Source organism: Misgurnus anguillicaudatus, chromosome 8 (assembly GCF_027580225.2).
Source record: "Misgurnus anguillicaudatus chromosome 8, ASM2758022v2, whole genome shotgun sequence".
NCBI lineage: Eukaryota > Metazoa > Chordata > Actinopteri > Cypriniformes > Cobitidae > Misgurnus > Misgurnus anguillicaudatus.
The window spans coordinates 26,182,197-26,208,512 of record NC_073344.2 but is presented as its reverse complement, the minus strand read 5'-3'; the positions used below and the strand labels follow the sequence as shown (position 1 = coordinate 26,208,512).

The following is a 26,316-nucleotide window of genomic DNA, read 5'->3' as shown; positions in this document are numbered from 1 at the left end:
AACATCACATCAGCACTGAGACCAAACATCATCACTGACTGCAACAGAATCAATTTATACAGACAGACTTAAACTTGGGTGACCATACGTGCCATTTTCCGGGATGCGTCCTGGCCAGAATTTTGGGTGAGTCTTCCGGAAGTCGTGTTTGTTGACCACATACGGTTATCACATTTTAGTTAAAAACATATACAGTCATTGTAGTTTCATTCTTACCTTGACATTTAATGGTTGGTTTTCTGAAATAGAACCTGAAATAATAAACCTTGATGATGTATGCGGTCAAAAAAGATGCACTCAAAATTCTGTCCAGGACGTGTCTTGGAAAAATGGCACGTATGGTCACCCTAAACAAAACTCTCGAACTCTCACTCACCAACAACTTATACCATAAGAAAGGTTTGTCTCAGCTCTTTTACAAAGTTCACAGAGAAAGCAGCGTATCACTGCTGAAGTAAATACGTGTGGAAGAAACTGCAACATAACTTCAATATAATAGAGATTTAAATATGTTTTCAATAAAAACATTTAAATTAAGACTTTCATTTTCTGACCTGTCATGTAGTGCTGGGCGATAATTTGATAACAATAATTTTCAGGATATATTTTATATATATAATTATAAAACGGCTCGTTCTGGTTCTTCATTCTGATTGGTTGAAACGCGTTCTAAGCCGTGATAAAATACCCCGGTAAACCCACGGTTCAGACCGCATCATAAGTATCACTGCGCCACTGTTGCTGCGTACTCATTTATGAAAATAAACACCACAGTCTTTAATCATATTTAAATGTTTTTACATTTGCACAATTATAAAGAGAAAACGTTCTCTGGGTCGTTTTTGTATTAAATGAATATTTCCGCTAGATGGCAATCTTACCCAACTTAAACACTGACGCATTTACTCAACACAACAGCGTTGTGGTGGATTTAGCGTAACGTGTGAGTTTTGATGGCTCTGAATCTGATCTCTTTCAAAAGTTCTTCACAAAAATGGAATTATCTCCGCTTTTGAAAATTTGAGAGGTGATAACTGATAAGAGAACAAATGAAGGTAGGATGAAACGTTTTTTTTTTGTTGTTGTTGTTGGAAAGCGGATGGTCTGTTCTTTCATTTGATATTTTATGTTTATTTAAAGAAGATAGTTTTTCTGTTAGGCATTAAACTAAAACTGGGTCAGGCAACTTAAAAAAAAAAAAACACTGACGGGGAAAGAGTTAAGCATGCTTCCAAGCATATTTGATCATCACTTCAACAGTTGCACGATATAAATGTTAATGTATATTTTAGATGAATGTTGATTTATAAAAATAAACACCACAGTCTTAAATTAAATTTTCATTGTGTCTTTGCTGCGTCTGTGTTGCTTGAGAATTGCGCTCTGTTGCAGCCACACTTGATTCTGAGGAACTACTTTGTTTGGCGGAAGAGTAATATTTGTACTAATATAATTACAACTTATTTGTGTTTCATTTTGTGAAATCCTGCTATGCATATGAAGTAACCGTTTTATAAACGCAATAAACCCCCGCGAAGCAGGTAACCAACTGCTTCTTGGGGTTTATTGCTTTAGTATACAGTGTCACTTACTTAGTTAGACTTGGAGTAAGAAAAATGATCGACAGTACTAGCTGGGTTTCAATCTAACTTGTTTGGAAAGTATTTCTCATGTTCTGAACATGTAAAAATCTGTATTTGTATTAAGTTGTGGTTTAAAAGTGTATATTTGTTATTTTTCTTGCCAAAAATGACAATCGTTTTGCTAGATAAGACCCTTATGCCTCGTTTGGGATTGTTTATAGTCCTTTGAAACTCCGTTGAAAAAAATTGTTACGTGTTGAGTTAAGTGTTAATTGTTGGTGTCTATTAAAGTCCATTAAAATGAGAAAAATACTGCAATGTTTTCCTCAAAAAACATAATTTCTTCTCAACTGAACAAAGAAAGACATCAACATTTTGGATGACATGGTGGTGAGTAAATTATCTGGATTTTTCTTTTAAGAAAATGGAATATTCCTTTAAAGGGACACTTCACCCATTTGCATAAAGCTTTGTATAGTTAGAACCCCAGTCATGTTTTTGAATGGTCATGCATCATTTTCTCAGTTGCCATTGAGACAGGAGAAATACAGATTTCAGTGTTGCACTTCCTTCTTTCAATGATGTAAAAATCATCATTTTGCATCATTGAAAGAAGGATGTCCAATATCTTTGTTGAGTGGGTGAGACACCCCTTCTCTCTGTCAAATAGGAACCAAATTCGAAATGTATGTTACATTTCGACTACAAATATGATGCACTTTCAATAAAGATTAATTTTTCTACAGGTGAAATGCTCCTTTAAAGACATCTCACTGGGCAAGATTGTACTTTATTTTTTTCATAGTTTGTGACGTGCAAACCAGCGCAGGTCGCACTTTACCACTGCGGTGGTGCAATGGTTATGACAGCCGTCACAGCCCTCTTTGCTGTATCTCTGCATTTGTGACTGTAACATTAGGAAAGTGTGGAAAAACTTTATTTTTAAACCAAGTTTCGGATTGTGTCAATAAGACATTGTTTGTTCTCCCCTATTTCTAGAGATGCGCCAATCGACCGACCAGAGACCGAAATTGGCTGATTTTACACATGATTGTTAGGAGCGGTAACTGGCCGGTCCTTTTGTCGCCAGTCGTGGAAGCAACAACGTCACAGCCACACACACACACACACAGACACACACACACACACACACACACACTTGCAGTGTAAGCAGCTCCTGACCCCTTTATTCAACAGCTGCTTTAATTCAATTCTGTACCCAAAAACATGATCTGTTTTACATAAAGACCACACTCTGAACCGCTCGTGCAGACCGCCCTTGCCTATATTTATTCCTACTCCACCTCCGCAAATGACACGTTGATATTATTCCACCAGTTTACCCGCCCATGTGCAGGACTGCTTAGGCGTGCGTTTCCTGAACAACAACATAACTCGCTGCTGAATCACCATAGTACGATGCATAGTAACTTTGTTGCACATTCGGCGATTGAACCATGTTGGTTTACAATATAGCTGATGATGTCACATGAGAGGTGGAGTACTAATTAATCTGTTCAGATGGATGTAATGTTAGATTATTGCTGTAATATTATGTACATTGCATATAAAGTCGTCTTTTAGTTCTCTGTTGTTTAATTTCATGATATTATATTTGCAAGTTTCCTTCTATGTCACTCATCCCAGGCAGGGATTCCCCAAGGTCTTAAAGCTTGTAGCTCTGCACACATTGTGCAGTTTATAAACTGAACTTTAATTCTGTTTACAAAATAAAAAACATGAAATGTACTTTGTATTAAAATGATGGACATAGAATGCACTAATGGTAGTTGCTAATTTTGTTCAAAAGCAAGTCTACATGTCATACTAACTAGGAACTATGCTTCTAACCACAGCTGTCCAACTGATATTTGGATATCTAAAATAATGTCAATGTGCCTTACTGAGTATGAGAGCACTTTGTTTTGAGATCTTTTCAAATGAGTAATTTAATGCAGTTTGGGTGAAAGTAAAATGTTTAATAATTTCTTTTATGATGAAAATATGGTATTATTTTTATTAACGAAAAGTGGATTCTTGGAATCACACCTACAGAGCAATCTGAAATCCGAATTGGCCAAAGACTGAAAATTAAAGAGCAACTATGGTCCAATTCACAATTTTACATTTCCTTTGGTGTGTAAGTGTGTATAAGTTCATGTTAATGATCTCTTTTCTTGGACTCAAACAAACACACGGATTGTAGGCAACAGTTTACTTCCTGGGATCGGTGATGTAGTAAAGACCGACATTATGATAATTCCTCCCGCTTTGACTCACAGCCTGTAAGTTAACTCCTGTTAGCATTGCATTGTGAGCGAATCTTTCAAACATGGTAAGAAGCGTCACATTTCCTGCTGACATCAGAGGTATTCAAGCCAATCACAACGTACAGATTAGCTGGCCAATCAGGGACACAACGCTTTTAAGATCGATATGCTTTGTAAAAAATCAGAGTGTTTGAGGAAGACAGGGAAATCTGGAGTAACAAAAATGTACGGTATGTGGAAAATAATGAACCATAAAGCACGCAAACATATTGTATTACACCAAATACACAAAATAACCTTGTTTTTTAGGAATGAAATAGATGCTCTTTAAAAGATTATGTGATGCCAAACATATTGGATTTGACACTGCAACAATATTTTTACTGTATTTATCATATTGCTTTGTTTGTTACAGATTATTTAAAATATATGGTTTATTTATGCATTTTAACCAACTTTAATGTTTTCAAGGGACATCACAGAACATGTTTAATGCAAAACTGTTAATCAATCACAACAGACGTAATTAAATTCTGAGTATTAAATGTGACAAGCCTATCATAACCCGAGAGTCAAAAATACCAGGGAATAAAGAGTCCATTACTTCTAAATGATGATGTTTTTGATGTACAAATCTTACTAATATTATAAGTGGACCTTAGATAACATTATAAAAATAAAGATGCAGTTCATGACAGCTTTAATGGGCATATGATGTAAATATTAAATATCTTGATCAGCAGTAGAGTAAACTGATGTACATGATGAACTCTGGTAGAGATTATAACAAACTTCATACACACTTCTACTGCTGTCACAATATTGTCTCATATTAGTAGATTAACAGCAATGATAGACAACATTTGCTCTCTTATATAAGATTCAGATAAAAGCTCATGAACCTGCTGTATGACTGCAGCTCAGTATATATGAGGATGGGAAGTATGGATGCAGGTGTTTGTGTATCTACATTATTAATGTTTGTCTTGTGTGTGTGGCCATTAAACAATAACTAATAAAAAACAATTAACCAGTATAAACTGAACCATCAATAGTAACACACACCCGAGGCCCAATATCAGATCCTAGACACAAAATCAACGAAGAAAGATCAAGAATACTACAATAAATCTGCATAACCTTTACACGATCAGGACTAAGACCAGACTGAGACACACACACACACACACACACACACACACACACACACATTAATGACATGCTGTTCAATGAATGTTAGTGTCAAATAGAAGACACACACAGACAGACAGACAGACAGACAGACAGACAGACAGACAGACAGACAGACAGACACACCGATGACACAAGAGCAAATAAAGATGAATGAGATGTGATGATCACTCACTTTCCGATCACCTCACAGAGCTCGTACACATCCTCAAACAGCACGTCGTCGTCAGCCATTCTCCTCCGATTTAACACACAATCACGCGATGAGTCCGATGCTTCAGGTGTTGGGAGAAATGTCGATCAGATATCAGAATCTGATGATTTACACCCGGATCCCTGTAAATCGTCCGGATCCCCGTCGACGACCACCGCGCGTCTTAAGATGTCTGTTCACAGCGGCGGAGGATGATGAGGAGGATGGTGGGATGATGTCAGGAAAAACGGTTGTTACGGGATTCAGGTCGCAGCATCCGCGGTGCCGCTTCAAATAATGGATGTCAATCTGACGCGAGCGGCCGCAGAAAACGCGCTGATGCGCCCAAATGGCTCGAGCGTTCCCGACGATTCGCCTGAAACATGAAAAGCGTTTTAAAGGCGCTGCTGTCGCCTCGGTGTCCGTCCCAAAACGCTCATGGTCGTCTTGCAGTTGCACCCGCACACGCCTTAATGTCACGTTAAAGCTGCTAACGTTAGCCGTGCAGAAAGAAAAGCAGCTCTCCCGTGTAACGGTTTTCCGCAGGTTTCTCTCCTCCTGCTACTCCAGTTCACAACGCAAACGCTCCGCCCTCTCAAGGTTATGAAGCTCGGAATAAAAGAGCCGTAATGGCGACAGAAGTGCGTGTAATTCCCCGGATGTTTCCGATGACTCTGTAAAGACCGTTTGAGCCAAGATGGCGGATAAAGGGCGCGCCTTTGAGCCAACGGCGCTCAGTTTCCTAATCTATCCATGGAAAAGTCGTTCGCCCGTTAACCAGCCAATCAGCGAGCCGCGTCTCTGCGCTGCTAGTTGACCATCAAAGACGTCAGAGTTTTCTCAGGATCCCTGTATTTTACTATATATAAATGCAGCAGGAATACGCGTGTTTCTTTTAATATATTGATGAAAATAATCGAGTAATCATTGATAGACTTTTATGGACTATGGTTTATGGTCCTGATGAAGAGAAACGTTGATCTTTACGCCATTGGCTGGGCATTTACATCTTTGCAGACTTGAGTTCGGTTTATTTTTTACAGCCTTTAAAATGTAATCTTCTGTATAAATGGCTATATTTTGCACATGTAAGGTCTTTATGTCTGTAATAATTGTTGTCAGGCAGAAACAGATCTCTTCTGAGCATGTGCTAAAATAATGACATCACTCGTCTCGGTCTCTCTCCAGTGTGTCTAAAGAAAATCCGCGCTTATTTCCTAACACGAACACAAAGTCTTTAACAAATATCATTTAAAATATGCAAATCAAAATGCTGCCCGTTAGCAAATGATTTTATTGAGACTTTAAAGGATTAAACTGTGCTTGCTTGAATCGTTTCCATTGGCTTAATGTTAAATAGAAAGATATGATCACATTGAATTGAATTTGTCTGTCTCACATATTTAGGTGTGCAAATATGAAAAAAAGACATGAATATATATATATGTATAACAGTAAAGGATCAAAGTAGATAAAAATATTTGGTCTGTCAGATTTTTAATAATTTACCTTTACAAATACTTTTACATTTATTCATTTATCAGACACAAAAGCAAATACATTTGATACAATAAAACTCATTTAAGTTGATACTTTATAAATACTCTTAATTATAAACATCGGATGGTATAGTTTTTCCTAAAATGTAACTTTCTATAAATAGGTTTGGTGTCTATCTATAAATCACATTTTATACATAATAATTCATTATACTGATAGAAGACATTCTAAAGTAAAATTTTATTTAAATGGCCACACACACGCGCACAGTGATCACAGTTAAGTGTAAAGAAGAAAGAGGATCTGGTGAGTTTAAATATATCTGCTTATTTCAATATTATGATGAAGCTCTTTTACCGTTTATCTTAATTTCTGTTACAGGTGTGAAATATTTATTTATGCTTATGAAGTCATGACAATCTTTCAGACATCATGCTGGTCATGATGAAAACTAAGGTTTGCCTGCTGGTAAATACAAAAATGTTCAAACAAAAGTAAATCAAGTAGCTGAACAAAAGTAACCATGTATTCTGACTAAATAACTAGAGAAAAACTTTACAGGCATCAAATATATTTTGTCTTCATAAGAAATTTGTAATATTATATAAGCAGAGCCACTTTTATTTGAAGATTTTTATATTTTTATAAAGAATATGAAGTGGTTGAAATAAACACAACTGCACTAAAGTTCTGTGTAATGATGAGTGGAGCCACTAGGTTGAGCCACAGAGATGCGGTTACTATGACAACACAAACAGAAAGTGATGGTTTGGTGTGTGTGTGTTTGTGTAGTGTGTGTGTTAGCCCTTCCTGACAACTTCACAGAGAAGAAATACACATAGAAAATCATTTACTTCACACAGAGACACAACATGACTATCAGTGTAGTGCAGTATATTAATGGCTAATTGTTCCTATAATAATTATAATGTTTTAAAGACTACACAGTCACTCATCACAGTCTCCACACAGCTGCAGGGACATAAGAGGACTTACAGAGGAAAAGATGACACATTACCCAGAACATTCACACAAACGGCTGCACAGCAGATGCTTCAGTACACAGATCATTGATTTGTTCAATAATTATACATCACACCTTCTACAATATTCATCTCATTTATGTTTGCTAGTTACTCATATTATGCAAACATTACAGATTTCTCTAGACAAGAATTTTGTTAACATCATGTCCTTGTAGTGTCCACAAAACCATTTAGAACAAGAGTTACTACATTCACAAAAGTGTACTTCAAAAAGAGAAATACTGCCAAAACACTGGAAAACGTTGTCTTTTTAATGAATAAAATATCTACATAGCCATCTTTATAAAAAGATCATTGAACAAAAACTTAGAAGTGCCGGAAATAAAACAATTATTCTCCAATGTTTATATCCGTATGCATTTAATGCAAATGAAAATAATAATAATAATTACATTAATAACAACAATAAACAGGAGAAATATTGACACAACTGACCATCTTTTGTACTATGTACATTTCTGAAACACATTCTATGTAAAGTGCAGGGAGGAAATCATTGAATACAAATATATAAATATATATTGCTTCCTAACAACAAAGTCAAATCATAGGCCTTACTTACGAGAGCCGCTTGTACATACAGATCAGATATGATGGGCTCTGTTTCTGTACATGACTGTGTATGATAACAATCATCAAAATATATAAACCAAAGCCATCTGTCAGCAATGAAAGTCTGTGATATTTAAATATTCCTGACAATCAGGAGAAAAAAAGTCATCGGTCTACCACGTGGGCATCATGTCAGGGAACCAGACCCGACCCAAATGCTTGGACACCTCCCAGTGGATGTCGTCTGGCCCGTACTTATTATCGGGCACCAGAACCTCCTCCATGATGGACAGCTGCGAGAGGCGGCCGCCGCACATCTTCACGAACTCCACGAACGCACTGCACGACACCTCGCACTCGCCCAGTCCGATGGCCGAGAGGTGTTGGCAGCGCTCGGCGATCCGGATGAGCTCCTCGTCGAGAGGACGGAGGCCGTTCGCGCAAACCACCAGCTCCACCAGCCGCGGACAAGTCAAACCCACGCGACCCAAAACCTCCTTGCTGACCGAGCGGCCAAAGTACAGGTGCGTGACGGGGACCTCGTCGCGGAAGAAGGGCCCGAACTCGTCCTCGTACAAGAAGAAGTACATGACCAGGTTAAATTTGGGCGAGTGGCGCACCATTGCATCCCAGCTGCTCTTCTTGATGGTGTGGAAGTGCTGGCCCGGGTTCTCGCTCACCACGTCGATGCGCAGGTGCTCCAGGTGGACGTGCCGCTCGGACGACAGCGCCAACAGCAGCTCGTCGCTCAGCAGGTGGTAGTTGAGCGCCAGCTCGCGTAAACCGTGACACTGATCCGCCACGCAGAGGATCCCTAAGCAAACGAAACGACACGAGTCAGTTTAACTGCAGCCGTTATCAAACACGATCGGTCACTGGCAGCCTATGGTGGTCAAACATTTGCAAGCGTAATGATGCTAAACTTTCTCATCACTGACCCAACAGCTGTTAACTCAAGACTCATTGCATTTTCATATGTTTGCTCATAATCAACATCAATAATATCTCTTATGGAAAGCACACATATATGCAAACGAGCATTACCTGCAGGGGACACGTGCGGACAGCTGCTCATTTTCAACAGCTTCAGCGTGTCGCTGTTATTGGCCACCAACACTTTGAGCGACGGATCGTCCACCGGCGTGTCGTCAATCTTCAGCGACGACAAAGATTTTGAGTTCACAAATACGACCGTCAACGCCGAGATGAAATGAGACTGAGGAAAAGAGAGAGAGAAGACAGAATCTGAAGTAAACTAGCGACGCTGACCTCGAGCTGTGAAAGGAGAACGTGTGACTTACTTTGGGCAGATCCATGAAGCTGGGTCGAGCGGTGGAGATGAGTCCAAGGGTCTTCAGAGAACAATTGACCAACTGAGAGAGGATATCACACGCTGCTTCTGCAGATTCAGTACTGCTGTCCACCTGAAAACACACAACACCTAATGCAACCATGTTGAAGTTTAGCAGACAAGCTGCTGTGGATTCATTCGTTCGTGAGATGTCTTTGATATACTGTGGGTGTAATGATCCCAGTTTTTCTCACCTTAAAGCTGACGAACTGCAGGTGATTGGAGTGACGTTGGATGATCTGTTTAATGAGGTCCGGATGAGTGGCTTTCAGGTACGAGCTGGCAGGCTGATTGAGCTCAAACTCGAAGCACCTCCAGAGTTCGGGCATATGAAAGGCCTGATTCCAGCTTCTGCACACCTGTGAGGCGAAGGCTCGATCCAGCAGGGACAGATACTGAAAGATGTGCAGTAAGATTTCCTGCGGCAGCAGACTCCAGTCCACCATCCCGTCCTCCTCTGACTCCTCTCGCCGGAGCCTCTTGCGGACCCCAGGACCCGGTGTGCATCCACCCCCCTTCTTCAGGCTATCCCCTCTTTTTTCACCTCGTTTCATTCTGAGGAAGAGAATGATTGACACAAGCGGTTAATTGTGTAAATGAAGTGAGATTTTTGCGATGAGCGACACTAACTGCTTTTCTTGCTTTTTGTTTTCCAGTTTAATTTGTTGATTTCGTTACACTATTCAAATGAAACATAACACTAATTATTCTGTTCATCACGTCCCAAACTAACAGCAATTTATTTATCATGGATTTATAATTGCGGCACATGAACACCACAAAATAATGTTATAATCTTACACAACACTCCTATATCAAGAATCAAACCCCTGCTGCTCTAGACGGTTTTATCGGACACAAGCGCGTTGTCGTGGTTATGCATCTGGACGCTAACCCTAACTTAACTTCAGATCTCTTGTTTGTTTAATGGTCTGGCTGGTAGTTAGACTGAACACATACTTCATAGAAAATTATAAATGTTTTGGATTCCTAAAGACGAGGGGAGACAGCGATCATTTATCAGCGCTATGTGAGGGGAGGTTTGGCAGCTGATCTCTAGTTAAGATTGTATAGATTATATAAGACACATTTAGTTACCTCGGTGTAGTTTTTTATACGCTTCAGCTATGATTGGAACTAGGGGTGTCCTCGACTAAGGATTTACATATTCGAATCAGAATTGTCGAATCTTTCCATAGTCGACCGATAGTCGAATCATATCTATGTTTGTCTGCATGGGTTGGGAGGGGGCCAGACCAGGTACAAATTGGTAACTTTTATTTTCTTTCACAAGCAGCACACATAAACAACTTTCTGTTAAAGTGACCAAAACTGTCTTTCAAATGATGAACGAAGACAAAACTGACGATGCATTTATATATTTATTTTTTTAAGGTAAATTATGTAAGGCAACATTTGTTTATTTATTTCTCATAACATTTTAAAGCCACGATCTACAGAACATCACACAAAAATACATTTTGATAACTAAACCTAAAAAAAAAATAACAAAGGTGATTCTGCCTTGGAAACCCCGGCTACAATTAAGTGTTTTTATTTAATTTGGAGATATAGTGCGTCAAAGCAGTCATGACCAAAAAAAACCCGACAAATGAGAAATGACAAATAATTTGTGATTGTGACTGTAAATGATAAAAACGAATCTTTATTTACAATTCATTAAACGTAAATTTATAACAAGAAAAACACTGAAATGAATGATTTTATAGACACTACGCGTTATTATTTAGCACAGAAATACCTGCTTGCTTGCTCTGACTTTGATCATCTCTGTATTCACTTTAGATACAGAAAGACCGGATGATATTATTTATTTCAGGAATCTCTTTGCTATCATTTAAAGTGAACACCAACCATAATATTAAATCACAAGAAAGACATTCGTGTCAGGCAGAAATAGGTTCGGTGCAGATAGTTTCCGTTTCATCACCGAAATTTTAAAAACCGGCTTACCTGTTTTGTAGTTTAACTTTTGACAAGATAACCAAAATGTATGATAAATACATTTTAAAAACTTATACCCGTCGAAAAACATCCGTTTTTTAATGTTTAATTTGATGAACTCCTAAATATAAGACGCAGATCACCTAGCCCGTTCGGCTAAATTACATGCGCAAGCATGGCCAGCACGCAATAGCGCAACATTGATACAACGAAAAGCTATCCAAAATTTACAGACTTAAATTAGATCAGAATTTACGTTTATAATAGATACATTTTTTAAATAAAATAAGGTCAGAAGTAACAAAGTGCAGAATAAATATACAAAGTGCCTCAAGAGCACAGAAACAAAACACAAGCCAAATAGATAAATCATATAACCCAGAGTGATTTATAAATAAAATAAAATAAATTATTTAAAGAATAGAAAGTATAGCCATAATATAATTGCCAGCTTTGTCTTTTAAATGTAGAAACAAAAAGGCAATGGTTTACTAACGAAGAAACCTCCGTGTAGCCCGGTCACAGGGGATGTTGGATTTATTAAGGCATTTTAAAAATATTTATTGAAAGCTGTTACTGCACATATTATTTGCAGCATTATCATAATATGCTGTATATTAATATATTGGGAGAAAGCTGTTATATGTGAAATCAGATAATGTGTGCACCCATATACGGCCAAAATTAAATGATCCTCATTTCATAACACATCTGCGACGATTCGATTGTGAGATTGGTAGTCGAATCAGGCTTCTCCTATCGATGCATCGAATCTTCGACTATTCGGGGTCACCCCTAATTGGAACTAAGGTAATCTACTTGTTATTTAGCTTATTATCAGAAATAAACTACTATTAAATGACTAAATGTTGTTATTGATTCTGTTGAGTTTACCGGAAGTTACGTTTGTTCCACGAAAGCAGTTTGTTTATGTTGTTACTGCTGAAACCAATTCACACGATAATAAAATTGAAAATGATTTACTAACATTATTCACGTGTACTCATATGACTCGTGTGTTTAATACTATCATTAGAACACACAACAGATTTTGCTGTTATAAGGATACACAATCCTGTATCGTGCAATAATAACACAAGTGTCATTGTAAGGAGAATGATTTATTAACAGGATGTTTACATAAACAAACGAGTCTCTAAACAGCGCAGTAAACACAACACAACTAAACCCACAGAAGTGATACTGAAAAGTTAGACGTGTGTTTCGATCGCGTTGTGTTTGTGTACCTCTGTGTCGTTGTGTTGGTGGTTTCGGTTCGGTTAGTGGTTCAGTGACGCATCAGCCCGGGCCCGCGCGTGAACACTTCATTTGAGCGGCACTGCCTGACACGACCATTGGCTCTCGATCGACGCTACGGATCAGCGGGAGATCCAGCAGATCAAATGAGATCGGTTGATTTAGTGAAGATTCGCTTCCAGTGTCTCGTGACCCAGTTAAGTTGCGAAAAATGGCGAGTGTGTCGCGATCATAGGGTCGCGGTTAGGCGCGAGCGGTGCATTGTGGGTAAGATCGAAGGCTTGTAGTTTTCACGCGCTGCCAGTAGAAGGCAAACTATCCAAACCAAGTTAGAAAAACTACACATCACCACAATCACTCACAATATCACACATTTATTTTGACATAACCTGCAAAACAATTGATTATAAATCATTATGTTTGCACATATATAATAAAATAATAGTTTTACCCTGTAATGATATTATGGTGTGATAATACTGTAAATGTTCATACACTGTAAAAAAATCTTTGCTGCCTTAAATTTTGTTAACTCACTATTGTTTATCTTGACTAGAGAGTTGTTGAGATAAGTTGTTATAAAATGAAGTTGACATTTTTCAACTATATTTTAGTTGTAGCATGAGTTAAATCAACAATAATTTTACAGTGATCAAATTATCCAATCAAATCAATTTCAGTACAGCCCTCCGACAATCCCACAATCCACCTCGCGTGTAGACTCTCCCATGCAGGCATATGAACGACCTTTAATGATGAAATAATGTTGAAATAATGTCAGTTCTTGTTTCAACGTTGAAACAACATTAATACAACAGTTAATAAAGGTTAATAAAACGCTTAAAAATCAATGTTGAAATTTGGTTGAAATAATTTCAGTTGTTTGTTCAACGTTGAATCAACCTTGTCCTTAACAGCCGACTAGGTCGCACTGTAAATGCATTAATGCTCCTTAATCCTAAATATCCTAAATATCTGTTTACACCTTTTTCAGTGAACGTGTCGTCATCATGATGAAAGAGATAAATGGTGGCTTTTGTAAGACTTTTATATCGCCAGTGTGTCTCAGTGTCTCTTTATCAGTGTCTAATGGTGTCCATTCAATCATCATCAGATACAGATTCATCTGACAGAGAGAGAGAGAAAGAGAGAGAGAGAGAGAAAGAGAGAGAGAGAGAGAGACAGAGAGAGAGAGAGAGAGACAGGAACATCCTTCAACCACAGACAGCCCGAGAGAGAGAGAGAGAAAGAGAGAGAGAGAGAGACAGAGAGAGAGAGAGAGAGAGAGAGAGAAGAGGAATGTGAGACAGGTTTGTCTGATTTACACACCTGCTTCAACAAAAACACGTCTGGACCTGCGGCATTTACTTTCTCTCACCTCACACAAGAATAAAATATTATTAAATATAATAATTATTAAATATGATATAATCTCTCTCTCTCTTTGTCTCTCTTTCTATTTTATATAACTCATCAAGAATGTGGGCTTCTTTAAGAGTTGGGGTAGAGGTTATTTGTCCATAGTGGAAAAGATTTAATATATTTTATTACAATACTATCTATGTAATAACAATAACATATATAAAAATGTTTGATTTAAACATTTTACAATTATTCAATTACAGAATGTAACAGCCGATGCCAAATGAAAAGTATGTTTTTAAAGTTCAGAGAATAAAGTAAAAGTTCATTTTTTAACCATCTGAACTTGACTCTTAATACGAGAGAAAATGTCTGTTTGATGTTTGCAGCAGTAACTCACCCTTCAGGTTTACTGTGTGTGTGTGTGTGTGTGTGTGTGTGTGTGTGTGTGTGTGTGTGTGTGTGTGTGTGTGTGTGTGTGTGTGTGTGTGTGTGTGTGTGTGTGTGTGTGTGTGTGTGTGTGTGTGTGTGTGTGTGTGTGTGTGTGTGTGTGTGTATTGAAGGTGTGAGAGTGAAAACCCTTCATTGGTTAAAAGATTAGAACAGAGGGTGTGACAGCAGAACAAGATCAACATCACACAGACACACAACACACAGAAATACACACACACAGACACACACACAGACCGCAGCTCCTGTCAAACACAGGTGAGTTCACTTCCATTACCATCTTAACTGTATATTCTGAGTATGTTTTGAGTATTTTATAAGTGTGTTTTATTTCTCTTTCTTTATTACTCATGTGAGATGTATTGGACATTGTTGACAGAGAATGTTTGTGTATAATGAATAAATGAAATAATGAATTAATCTCACGCGTCAAAATGAACACTATTTTGTGCTAGTGAGTCATGATCATGTAACTTCAGATTCAGCAAAAACTTAAGAATTGTGAGATAAGAAAAGAAAGTAGTTACCTAGATGGAGTTGTTACCTAAATACCTCTCGATTCATTTTGGGATTGTTCTGTGAATGAGTGACAGGTGAAACAGCAGATGAATAGACAGAATGGGTGCAATGAGAAACTGGCAATCATCAGGGTGTGTAGTAATTGTTTTGAGTTTTCGAAGGGGTGTCTGCTGGTTAATCAGGACGGTTAACTTCAGGTCACACCCAGAGAACCGGCAAAAGTTACCAAGTATGAACACCAGGACACATGCCGCAAATATGCATGTTAACACGCCTGCAGCACAATTGTATGCATCACTGTCATGCACCCGCAAACACACAACAGTGCATGTGGAGCACAGTGATGTTTAAAAACAGAGCACTGATAAGAATGAATAATAAAGTGTTTTATGCTGATCACAGAACATCTGTCTGGTGAGAGAGTATAGTCTGTAAATGTCATCTCTTTCATCTCAAAGCTAAAGAAACTTAAGAAATTGTATTATGTGGTCTGTTTTTAAGACAGACGAGATATTTTGATGGTTTCACGTGACTCATACACAGATGTGTTTACAGGTTTAAGTCCAAGCAAGATGATGACCGATGGCGGCAAAAGGAGAACTAAGTTAAAAGATAACAGCTGGATCAGACGAGATGTAGAAGAGGATGAACCAGTCGATTACGACACAAACACACATCAGATTGAAATGATATGAGCAAATAAGCAGTCGTAAAATATTGACCATATTGCTTTTGTAGTTACGATCCAAACTTTGGTAAATCTGTCCTGGGACGGCTACAATCTGGAGACGATGTCGACAGGTAAGACAGCTTCCTATTCGTGGAACTTGGAAATTTTTCCTTTCACTTAGAAATATGAGAGCTTTTCAAAGAAGGAGCCATAAAGTCATGACATAACATTTTAAAAAGTCACAGCAATATTTATGTATTTTAGTAAATCTATATTCTAGCTGTTCTCAGCTCTACAGCATCATTGGCTTGAATTGCTCATGACGAGTTTCATCTCACAGAAATTAATCATTTAAAAAAGATTTCTGTCATATCAGACTGTGTTCTGGGTTGTAATCATCTCTTGTATGTCTATAACCTTCAGTCCCCCGGTGAAATCTGGGACCTCCGTCAGCTCAGTTATCAAAAGGTGATCTCTAATCTTTCAGCTGATATATCATCAACGTATGTTCAACTTTTAGATAAATTATCAATATTATTCTTTATGATCTCTTGGCAGATTTGGTGACAGTCAGGAAGTGAGCAATAAAAGCAGGTTGGTTTCCATGCAGCTGGCTTTCAATTCATTTCCTAAATGCATTCAAGATGTTTGATTTTCTGTTCTCTTGTAGCATCACCACAACTTACACTAAAACTTCTGTGACCACACCCACGTCACCCACCAAACCCCCTGTTCCTGCCAAGTGAGATCAGCATACAGAAGATTCAGATGAAATATTAAAGCGTTCAGATGACTGACACAATAAATGAGTAATGTGTTTGGTTTCAGGAATTCAGTGCTCAAGACTTCGCCTAACACGTCAAGTTTTACAGCTCGTGTTTTTTCAGGAGCAAACACAAACAATAACTTGTAGGTGCAGAAAAGTGAAAGTAATGTTTGCTGGCGACTTTGTATTTCAAGCATATGTCAAACATTGATGTAAATCAATCTCTGCTGTCTCTGTGTGGTTGAGAGGTTTAATTTGTGTTTAACACGGTTAGTCCCGTCAAAAGATCATTTGGTGAGAAGAATCCAGAGGTCACAGTGTCTCAAACCATCAGCAGGTCAGTGAAAACAAATCAAATGTGTAATATCTCACTAAATGTCCTCCAATTGCTTGAATATTGATCACATACAGTTTGTTTGGCTGTTGATTAGTTTTGTATTCATTTGTAATAGAACAGATAAAACCTCCAGTGTTGGACCACCCCCAGCCCCCCCGTTACCTGCTACGTAAGTCTTCAAATCACAGAGCTGTCTTTCTTTAATCACAGTTGAGTGGGAGTGTTAAACATTGTTTTTGATTGTATGTTAGTGTAAACAGTGTACCTCCATCAACGCTGTCATCAGTCACGTCCAACACCTCTAGCACGTAAGAGATGAAATAATGTTCAGATGAATTCAGAGGAGATTGGTGATGTTCGACATGACAACTGATGTATTTATTTTACAGTAGCGTGAAAAGTTCTCCTGTGATCCCATCTCCTGTTAAGAGCTCGAGCAGGAATGAATCATTATCATTCACCATACAGATCTCTGACACTGTTCATCTTCCTCATATTCTTCTGTTCATCTCTGTTTTAAGGAATGAAAATGTGTCGCCCAACTCCTCTATAACATCTTCTACAAAGTGAGTGCGTTTAGTGTGTGTGTGTGTGTGTGTGTGTGTGTGTGTGTGTGTTTATGATCTCTGTGATTTGCCTTTTAAACTGAAGGAGCTTCACCAGCTCGAACTCCAGTTCACTGATCCTGGAAGAGACTCGAACTACAAAGCCTACAGAGAAGATCACAGAGAACTTCAAGCTGAGGTTTGAGCAGATTTAACATATAAAACAATATTCATTCTGGTGTTTGACACACATAAATATGTAATAATTGTTTGTATACCCACACACATTGATGTCAGTTATTCTTCAACAACTCCATCATCTGAGACACTGAACACACGATATTACACCAGTGAAAGATCCAGGTAACTGTAAAGCTAACAACACAATAACACTGTTACACTCATATTTACTTTACAACATGATTGATTAAGATTCAAAATGTTTTGTTTGTCAGTGCTTCACTGGATGATCTGGCTGAGAATTTAATCCCGAGCCGAACTGGAAGTGTGTACTCACAACCGTCCCAATACCGGTAAGACATATTGATTGTGTCATACAACTGACAATTATTGAGACAGTATGGACAGTGAGACAGTATGGACAGTAAGACAGTATGGACAGTATGGATATTATGGATGGTGAGACAGTATGGACAGTGAGGCTGTATGGATAGTATGGACAGTTAAACAGTATGGACAGTGAGACAGTATGGACAGTGAGACAGTATGGACAGTAAGACAGTATGGACAGTATGGACACTGAGACAGTATGGATATTGAGACAGTATGGACAGTGAGGCTGTATGGATTGTATGGACAGTAAGACAGTATGGACAGTATGGACAGTAAGACAGTATGGACAGTATGGATATTATGGATGGTGAGACAGTATGGACAGTGAGACAGTATAGACCGTATGGACGGTGAGACAGTATAGACCGTATGGACAGTGAGACAGTATGGACAGTGAGTATATTCATTGTGGTGTTTGATACACATAAATATGTAATAATTGTTTGTATACCCACACACAGTGATGTCAGTTATTCTTCAACAACTCCATCATCTGAGACACTGAACACACGATATTACAGCAGTACAAGATCCAGGTAACTGTAAAGCTAACAACACAATAACACTGTTACACTCATATTAACTCTACAAGATGATTGATAAAGATTTAAAATGTTTTGTTTGTCAGTGCTTCAATGGATGATAATTTAACCCCGAGCCGATCTGGAAGTGTATACCAGTAAGTCATACAGTGATTATGTCATGCAACTGATAGATAAAGACAGTATGGATCTAGACGTTACATTAGTAATACGCTCGCTTATAATGTCGAGTCATAGCCGCAGCAAATTTGACTGCTTATGCTATCGTGTATTATGTTGTGCTATCTGTCGTTTTCTGTGCTTTTACTGCTTCTATTAATGTAAAGCTGCTTTTAAACAATTAAGTATTGTGAAAAGCGCTATATAAATAAAATTGAATTGAATTGTATGGACAGTAAGACAGTATGGACAGTAAAACAGTATTGACAGTATAGACAGTGAGACAGTATGGATAGTATAGACAGTGAGACAGTATGGATAGTATGGACAGTGAGATAGTATGGACAGTATAGACAATGAGACAATATGGACAATGAGACAGTATAGAGAGTGAGATAGTCTGGACAGTGAGACAGTATGGACAGTGAGATAATATGGACAGTGAGACAGTATGGACAGTGAGATAGTATGGACAGTAAGACAGTATGGACAGTGAGATAGTATGGACAGTAATACAGTATGGACAGTGAGAAAGTAAGGATTGTATGGACAATGAAACAGCATGGACATTGAGGCAGTATGGACAATGAGACAGTATGGACAGTGAGACAGTGTAAATACCTTGGAAAGTGAGACAGTATGGACAATGAGACAGTATTGATAGTATAGACAGTGAGACAGTATGTATAGTATTGACAGTGAGACAGAATGGACAGTGAGTATATTCATTCTGGTGTTTGATACACATAATTATACAACAGTTCTTTCTGGTTCTCGAATCTGATTGGCTAAGAGCTATACGATATTGTGCTGATAACGGCACTGTAACCGCTTCACCTTTCGTATTATTCCGCCACCTAGTGAATGGAGGTCCTAAACAGGCTCATCTCTGAATGGAAAAACACAGACGCGCCGTTTGAATCACTCTCCGTGTGTCTTATTAGTTTACTAGCTCATAAATCAGTCTGATCAGTCAAAGATCAGCGCTCTTGTATGTTACGTTAAAGTTAATGGGAGAAATGTCTTGTCACATCGTGTGGACGATTAACACTTGGAAAGAGGAATATAAACACTCGTTTTTTCTGGAGCTATATCTTTTATCAGAACGCGAAAACACCGTGGAACTGCAGGTAAGCCCCGCAGCTTTTAAATGTGGACATTGATCATTTACCTTATCGTGACGTGACTATTAAAACATGTTATGAGATATCGCCACTGGTATATTTATAAGCAGCATGCAAAAACATCTCTCTGACACTTATAAAAAACCGTTTTGTATAGTACTGACAAGAACAAAGTTTAATAATGATAATCGAGTGCTCGTATCGCGTTAAGAATAAATGAGAAAGCAATAGTAACGTAATACAAGTATAGTTTTATTAACTTTTACCTCGCGCCAAAACAATAACAACACAAAAGACACTAAATATGAATAAAAAAACAAGTACAAGTTTGATCATGACACCAAATACTGATAATTTGATCTCATTTTGACGATCATAAACAAACAAGGCCAACATGAGAGCCAGGGTATCTCTTTCAGAAATGTAGCCCAGAGAGGGCGGTGGTCAGCGGGGCGAGTGAACACTGACGTCCGCTCATGCTTTGGTTCTCATTCGTACCGAATCTCACTAAGCAAATGTTCAAACAGGCGCTATCTTTACTAATCGACTGCAGATTTAAATATAAAACATATACATTCTCGACTGAACTAATCTTAAAACTACACTTTGTGACCACGATACGGTAATATAAAGTAACAGCTTTTCCGTCCATTGAGTTGTTATGAGCTTCAAAGCAGCCGAAAGTTTTACCTGTCATTCTGGCCGCCCTCAAATCCGTGGCGGAAGAAGTAGTTCTCAAACAAAGAGGCTTTTAAAATAACTCCGTTGTTATTTTCTAGTTTTCGTTTTTCAAACGTGTGCCGTCGAACTGTTGTATAAAAGCAATATCGCTCTCGGAGTCGTGTGATATAGCTCTATATACTGAGCTATATCACACTCCTACTCGAGCGATATTGCTTAAATATGTAATAATTGTTTGTATACCCACACACATTGATGTCAGTTATTCTTCAACAACTCCATCATCTGAGACACTGAACAAAAATGTTTTACTTTGTACACTGTTAACATGTTTAAAATAAATGTTTTAACCTCATTTTGTTGCTTTTTGGCTTTACTCATTTTTGTTAGTTCAGCTTACTTACAAATGTAAGGCAATCAGTTTCCTTATATTTACAAGTAAAGTGAACAACAAAAAGAAGTTATCTCAACTAATGGTTTTAAGTAAAGAGTACTTAACTTTCCTTGATTCATAAGTTTAGTCTACTTGTACTGTTAAGTTTTGACAACTTAAAATCAATACTCTACCTTACTTGATGAATAAGTTTAGGCTACAACAGTGAGACAGTATGTACGGTGAGACAGTATGGACACACTGTAAAATGTAATAAGTTGAGTTTACTTAAAAAAGTGAGGAAACTGATTGCCTCATAATTTTAAGTAAGTTAGTGTATTGCTTTTAAGTTGGCAAAACTTTATATTATTTGTAGCCTAAACTTATTCATCAAGTAAGGTAGAGTATTGATTTTAAGTTGTCAAAACTTAACAGTACAAGTAGACTAAACTTATGAATCAAGGAAAGTTAAGTACTCTTTACTTAAAACCATTAGTTGAGATAACTTCTTTTTGTTGTTCACTTTACTTGTAAATATAAGGAAACTGATTGCCTTACATTTGTAAGTAAGCTGAACTAACAAAAATGAGTAAAGCCAAAAAGCAACAAAATGAGGTTAAAACATTTATTTTAAACATGTTAACAGTGTACAAAGTAAAACATTTTTGTCGCACGCATGCACGCACGCACGCGCACACACACACACACAGTGTTCAGTCACCCATCAATCTGGATACCCAAAATGCAACAATAGACCTAAGACAGTCTTGTTTCTGTTATTACAAACACAATGAACACACCTTGACAAACAAATTCAAAACTAGTTTTTTTTAGTGACTGTAGTTTTGGTTTTGTATCCAGGTTGGCATGTGACTGATAAAAAATCACAAATTGCATCAACAGACCTACAGTAACAGTCTTGTTTCTGCCATCAGAAACACGCAAAATACAGCTTAACTAAAACATCAAAGTTTTGCAGCAATTAAAGTTGAGTTTTTCTGGAACTTGTATCCAGGTTGACAAAAAATAAAAAACCCAAAATGCAACAGATCTACAGTAACACGGACTTGTTTCACACAAAACACACTACTTCACATTAGTATGTTTTGTAGTGATGGCAGTTTTGACTTTAGTGATTTGGGCCCCAGGGAAAGAGAAACCCTGTGAATCAACTCAAAATAAGCTGTGAAGAGGTACTCCATATTTAAAACAACGATCAGTCCAAAAACTAAACACATGGCATGTGATCCTTTCTCAAGTCCATCCATGGCTGTGACACCCTACCAAATAATTGCTGTAAACCATGTGGAGAAATGTGTCTGTCCTCTGGCACCAGACTGAGAATTCCTATTGATAGTTAAGGTGGGTCACCATCACAGTCCTAATAAGATAGAAACGCAATATTAATTTACATTCTCATAATACAAATGCAAAGTGGATGTGTCATTTAAAAATTTAAACTGTTCAAGGTGATGTTACTAGTTTTTGAAGTGACACATAAATTTGTAACAGTGCTTCAGTTGGAATTGCCAATAATAATTTGGACCTTTCAGCAGAAGCTTCTTTCCTGGTGGTGCAAAAACATCCTTGGAACATATTTAATTAATAATATCCTGTTAGAAAACTCTTCTATAAGTAAGGTATATTGTATAGGCAGCAGGTTGTTTTTGCAGAAATAATCCCCAACAGTGTGATCGGGACTCTGTGTCAAGCAGAGGGTCTTGTATCAAACTGAAGGGGGTTATTTCATGATAACAACCTGCTGTGTGTGCATTATCCGACTTATTATGTGGCTATTTTACTCAAGGTAAGCAACATTAAATATTTATTTGAACTATTTTATTAGCTTATTTTTAACAAATACAGAAAAACCTGTTTATTTTCAGTTTTAAGACAAGACGTTCAAATGTCACAAACACACTATTTGGTTTAATCATTTGTAACTATAACATTATATGTTATTAAAAGACATTTGATTTAATTTTGTGTATTATTAAACTGTACCTGTCAAAATTATTTCCAGCATACGGGTTACAACGTGTTTAAGCGGTTCTAAACTGTTTTGAATACATCTGAATGTAGTCGAAAGTGGACAGCTCAAAATGATTTATACACTGTTAACATCTGTTTTAAGCTTTGTTCACTCATAATGCGATAAACCAAAACCCATAGTGTCATGTTGATGTATTTCGCTACTGTCAGGTATACATCTCAGATTGATCTTTAAATATTTGATTTTTTGCTTTCTTTATAATTTTTGGATTGGATATGTAATTGGCATAAAACCTTTACCTGGCAAATAAATTATGTTTTCATTTATTCACAGCATTTATCAGAAGTTATTGATTCTCTTAATTGACGGAATAACTCAATGGCGGGGAAAGAGTTCAAAACTACAATACAAATTTCTCGCTAGAAATGCAACCAAAAGTGAAAATATTACTTTATTTACACTAAATGTGTGCTCAGTTGCTTTCTTGCCCACCATTTTATTTTATCGAACTCAACCAGGCTCGACCAATCCTGAGCATGCTCACGCATAGAATTGTGGGAGAAAAGGATGTGCCTTGGTGCCTTTAATTATCTTCTATTTACACATTATTTCTTTAATAATGCTAATTAAATGCCAACACAAAAATTAGGACATCTCATATTGATTAAACGAGAAGAATACTAACCATGTTTGTTTTCAGGAAGTCTGTAGTGTCTCCCGCAAGAAGGATAGCAAGACCACGGAGAACAACCGTCCACCGAGCAGTGACATCAGTGATGTTCTGACAAATAATACATAAAACATTGAGATCAACAGTCAGAACAGATTACATAAAAGTTAGCAAATGGACTTAAACTATTTAAAACAAACAAACAAAAATACTTACTATTAGATACTGAAGAGAGCTTTTAAACTTTTCTTTCATTCAAAATCTTCTAAAACCGTGTTTAGCAAGGGATGAGAACAATTCTTGCTTGAAGTTTTTGCTTGCGACTTGGTTGTACTCCACAGTAACGTTACTATATGAAAGAAGGATAACAAAAGAAACAACATCAAGATTTAAAACGTTTTTACATGCCCTAAATAAAATGTGTGTTAATTACCTGACTTTCCATGAAGGGTATGCGCTCTCTTCAAAGAAACAAGCTCCTGCTAAATAATAATAATATACAATTAACATAGTATACTGATTGATAGATACTAAAAAGCAATTGTAAAAACAACATTTTTAGCATTCACTCTATAAACTTAAAACTTTTTATAAAGCACATCTCTTATTTAACATAACTTGGCATTTTAAGGTATGAAATTATTAATGTTTTTTTCTCCAGAGGTGGGTAGAAGAAACATGCTTACTGCATTACATTGACTTGAGTAACAATTTTGAAAGCACCTACTTTAAATGTGCTATTTTACCTTTTATAAGCAGTTCTAAGTATTTAGTTTATTATTATAAACCACACCAACACGAATTATAAACTCACTAATTAAGCAGTTTTTCCATTGCATACTTTTACTTTTACTCAAGCAGTTATTACTATAAGGCTTAACTTTAACTATAACTTTTTATATAATTACATTTGTACTCAATCTACCTCTGCATATTAGTTACTTATGTCTGTTGAACGAAAATGTTTATCTTTAAACATACATGATTAGCAGTTGTTGAGTTGCTAATTGTGATCAAATAGCATGCATCAGTTTTATTATTACCGACAAAATATTACTGTTTACAAACTGTGATTGTAATGTTGCGATAAAAACGTAGCAAATAAAAAATAAAAATGATATATAAGCACAAACTTACCTCCTCATGCTCTCATCTGACCATGTGCTGTTGACGTCTTCTTCAGTTAACCACTCAGTTAAGCCACCACTTACTCCTTGGGAGCATTACTGCCACCTACTGTGCAGTCATCCTTTTTGAAAATACTTGAAATTTTAAGTTGAGCTAAATTAATCTGTTAAGTTTAATCAAGTTGACTTGAGTTTGCATAGAAAAAAGTTGGGATTACTGAGTTAAACTAAGTAAGGTTAACAAACTTAATTAAATAAGTTAAGTTTACTTAATCTTTTTAGTAAGCTTAGCTATTACATTTTACAGTGCAGTGAGACAGTATGGACAGTGAGACAGTATGGACAGTGAGACAGTATGGACAGTGAGACAGTATGGACAGTGAGACAGTATGGACAGTGAGACAGTATGGACAGTGAGACAGTATGGACAGTGAGTGTGTATGTTTCTGTTGTCAGAACACAAATGACGTCCTATGATCAGCCCTATTCCAGTTCATCACAAACACTGTATTCACCAACAAAAACAACATATTCAGAGTTCACCTCCACCAGGTCAGAGATTCATTTATTCATAACTGACTGTAGCTTATTAATGCTATTTATGCCACCTTACTGTAAGGATGTTTCTCTACAGAAACTCTGTTAGCAGCCGCAATATTTGTTCAGTTTGTGGTAAACCCATTGATGGATCAGCAAGAATGATTTTAGAAGATCTAAAGATCTCCAGTCACACCTCCTGCTTCAAGGTAAAACTCATGAAGGACCTCCTCATCTCTTCTGAATCTGGAAAGATGATCGACAAAAGAGTTTTTACATTTAATCTCTGTGCTGTGTTTGTGTCAGTGTGCTGTATGTAACAGAGATCTTGGGAACCTGGAGGCTGGAAAGTCTCTCTGGGTTCACAGGGACCGAGTGAACTGCTCAAACTGCTACAATAAAGTCAAGGGTAAATTTTTATTAATTTCAGAGTTTTCACAGTGTTTACCATTTTAACCGTAACCTGTAAAACATTCATCATACATACTGATTTCTGTTACCATTTCTTTCCAGGTCAATGGTATCTTTAAGAAATCCATATATGAATGAGAGAGACACAGAGACACCTCAGAGAATGAAAGTGACCGTTCATCCAATCAGTGAAAACCTGAATACAACACAGGGTTAAAATGGGATCCAGTCTACAGACCCTGTTATTCACACCTGATATTAAGATGTGTTTTAGATCACAGATGGATTCAGGTGTAAACCGTTTTGAGCTTCTCCACTTTCCACCACATTCAGTCTCAATCTAATGATGAGATGAGGAGCATCATTGACTTCCATCTTTGACCTGATCTCACTCAGTCAATATTAAAGATATTATCACAGAATGTTCTTTACAACACGTAGGATGATTTTATTTAGAAAACTGTAAATCACAATACAATGATTTTAGCTGAGTTGTCACAGACTGGGACACAAATTATGATGATGTCATTTGGTGATATTTATTGTAGTGATTTTTAGTAATGATTTCA

At 37.2% G+C, this 26,316-nt stretch overlaps 3 protein-coding genes and 1 long non-coding RNA gene across 9 annotated transcripts in view; 1 reads left to right on the top strand and 3 right to left on the bottom strand.

Annotated features, from left to right (window-relative positions):
* The window catches only part of caskb (calcium/calmodulin-dependent serine protein kinase b), a 34,072-nt gene extending 28,155 nt beyond the window's left edge, over positions 1–5,917 (bottom strand). The window contains exon 1 of one of the 4 annotated variants that reach the window (XM_073870601.1): positions 5,220–5,917. In XM_073870601.1, coding sequence (XP_073726702.1) covers positions 5,220–5,278 — 59 coding nt within the window. In that variant the 5' untranslated portion in view covers positions 5,279–5,917. The remainder of the gene's footprint in view (positions 1–5,219) is intronic. The other 3 variants (XM_073870602.1, XM_073870600.1, XM_073870603.1) reach the window with 3 other exon arrangements.
* A 1,920-nt stretch (positions 5,918–7,837) lies between these two features.
* fbxl3b (F-box and leucine-rich repeat protein 3b) lies at positions 7,838–13,173 on the bottom strand. The gene is made up of 5 exons (XM_073870594.1): positions 12,899–13,173; positions 9,881–10,241; positions 9,637–9,759; positions 9,380–9,551; positions 7,838–9,149 (listed from the first exon to the last, which is right to left on the bottom strand). Exons 2-5 carry the CDS (start codon positions 10,238–10,240, stop codon positions 8,509–8,511), a joined length of 1,296 nt encoding a protein of 431 aa, XP_073726695.1. The 5' UTR covers position 10,241; positions 12,899–13,173; the 3' UTR covers positions 7,838–8,508.
* Positions 13,174–14,841: 1,668 nt separating this feature from the next.
* On the top strand, positions 14,842–26,239 carry LOC141365785 (uncharacterized). Of its 3 annotated transcripts, none has more exons than XM_073870592.1 (19): positions 14,842–14,978; positions 15,795–15,903; positions 15,984–16,040; positions 16,333–16,377; positions 16,468–16,503; positions 16,580–16,651; positions 16,738–16,816; positions 16,942–17,012; positions 17,128–17,181; positions 17,264–17,320; positions 17,402–17,459; positions 17,541–17,578; positions 17,664–17,756; positions 18,592–18,666; positions 18,759–18,809; positions 25,256–25,351; positions 25,434–25,545; positions 25,643–25,745; positions 25,850–26,239. In XM_073870592.1, exons 2-19 carry the CDS (start codon positions 15,812–15,814, stop codon positions 25,864–25,866), a joined length of 1,206 nt encoding a protein of 401 aa, XP_073726693.1. In that variant the 5' UTR covers positions 14,842–14,978; positions 15,795–15,811; the 3' UTR covers positions 25,867–26,239. The 3 variants fall into 3 exon arrangements, with proteins under 3 accessions (XP_073726693.1, XP_073726691.1, XP_073726692.1); XM_073870590.1 differs by lacking the exon at positions 14,842–14,978 and adding an exon at positions 15,519–15,653; XM_073870591.1 differs by lacking the exon at positions 14,842–14,978 and adding an exon at positions 15,521–15,653 and having other exon boundaries at positions 16,738–16,819; positions 16,945–17,012.
* LOC129443476 (uncharacterized) lies at positions 21,270–25,012 on the bottom strand. Its single transcript, XR_012370920.1, has 5 exons — positions 24,810–25,012; positions 24,106–24,154; positions 23,889–24,021; positions 23,688–23,783; positions 21,270–22,390 (listed from the first exon to the last, which is right to left on the bottom strand). It is a non-coding gene; the product is annotated as an uncharacterized lncRNA (long non-coding RNA).
* Positions 26,240–26,316: the final 77 nt, after the last annotated feature.

What these genes read in the sequence shown, in the direction of transcription:
- fbxl3b (XM_073870594.1), bottom strand. Translation starts at nt 10,240, where the DNA reads ATGAAACGAGGTGAAAAAAGAGGGGATAGCCTGAAGAAGGGGGGTGGA. An exon ending in GCTTCATGGATCTGCCCAAA is followed by an intron (nt 9,552 to 9,636) that starts GTAAGTCACACG and finishes TCTTTTCCTCAG; the next exon opens with TCTCATTTCATCTCGGCGTT. An exon ending in TCCGCACGTGTCCCCTGCAG is followed by an intron (nt 9,150 to 9,379) that starts GTAATGCTCGTT and finishes TCGTTTGCTTAG; the next exon opens with GGATCCTCTGCGTGGCGGAT.
- LOC141365785 (XM_073870590.1), top strand. Translation starts at nt 15,629, where the DNA reads ATGCTGATCACAGAACATCTGTCTG. An exon ending in GAGCAAACACAAACAATAAC is followed by an intron (nt 16,817 to 16,941) that starts TTGTAGGTGCAG and finishes TTTGTGTTTAAC; the next exon opens with ACGGTTAGTCCCGTCAAAAG. An exon ending in TACAGCAGTACAAGATCCAG is followed by an intron (nt 18,667 to 18,758) that starts GTAACTGTAAAG and finishes TTTGTTTGTCAG; the next exon opens with TGCTTCAATGGATGATAATT.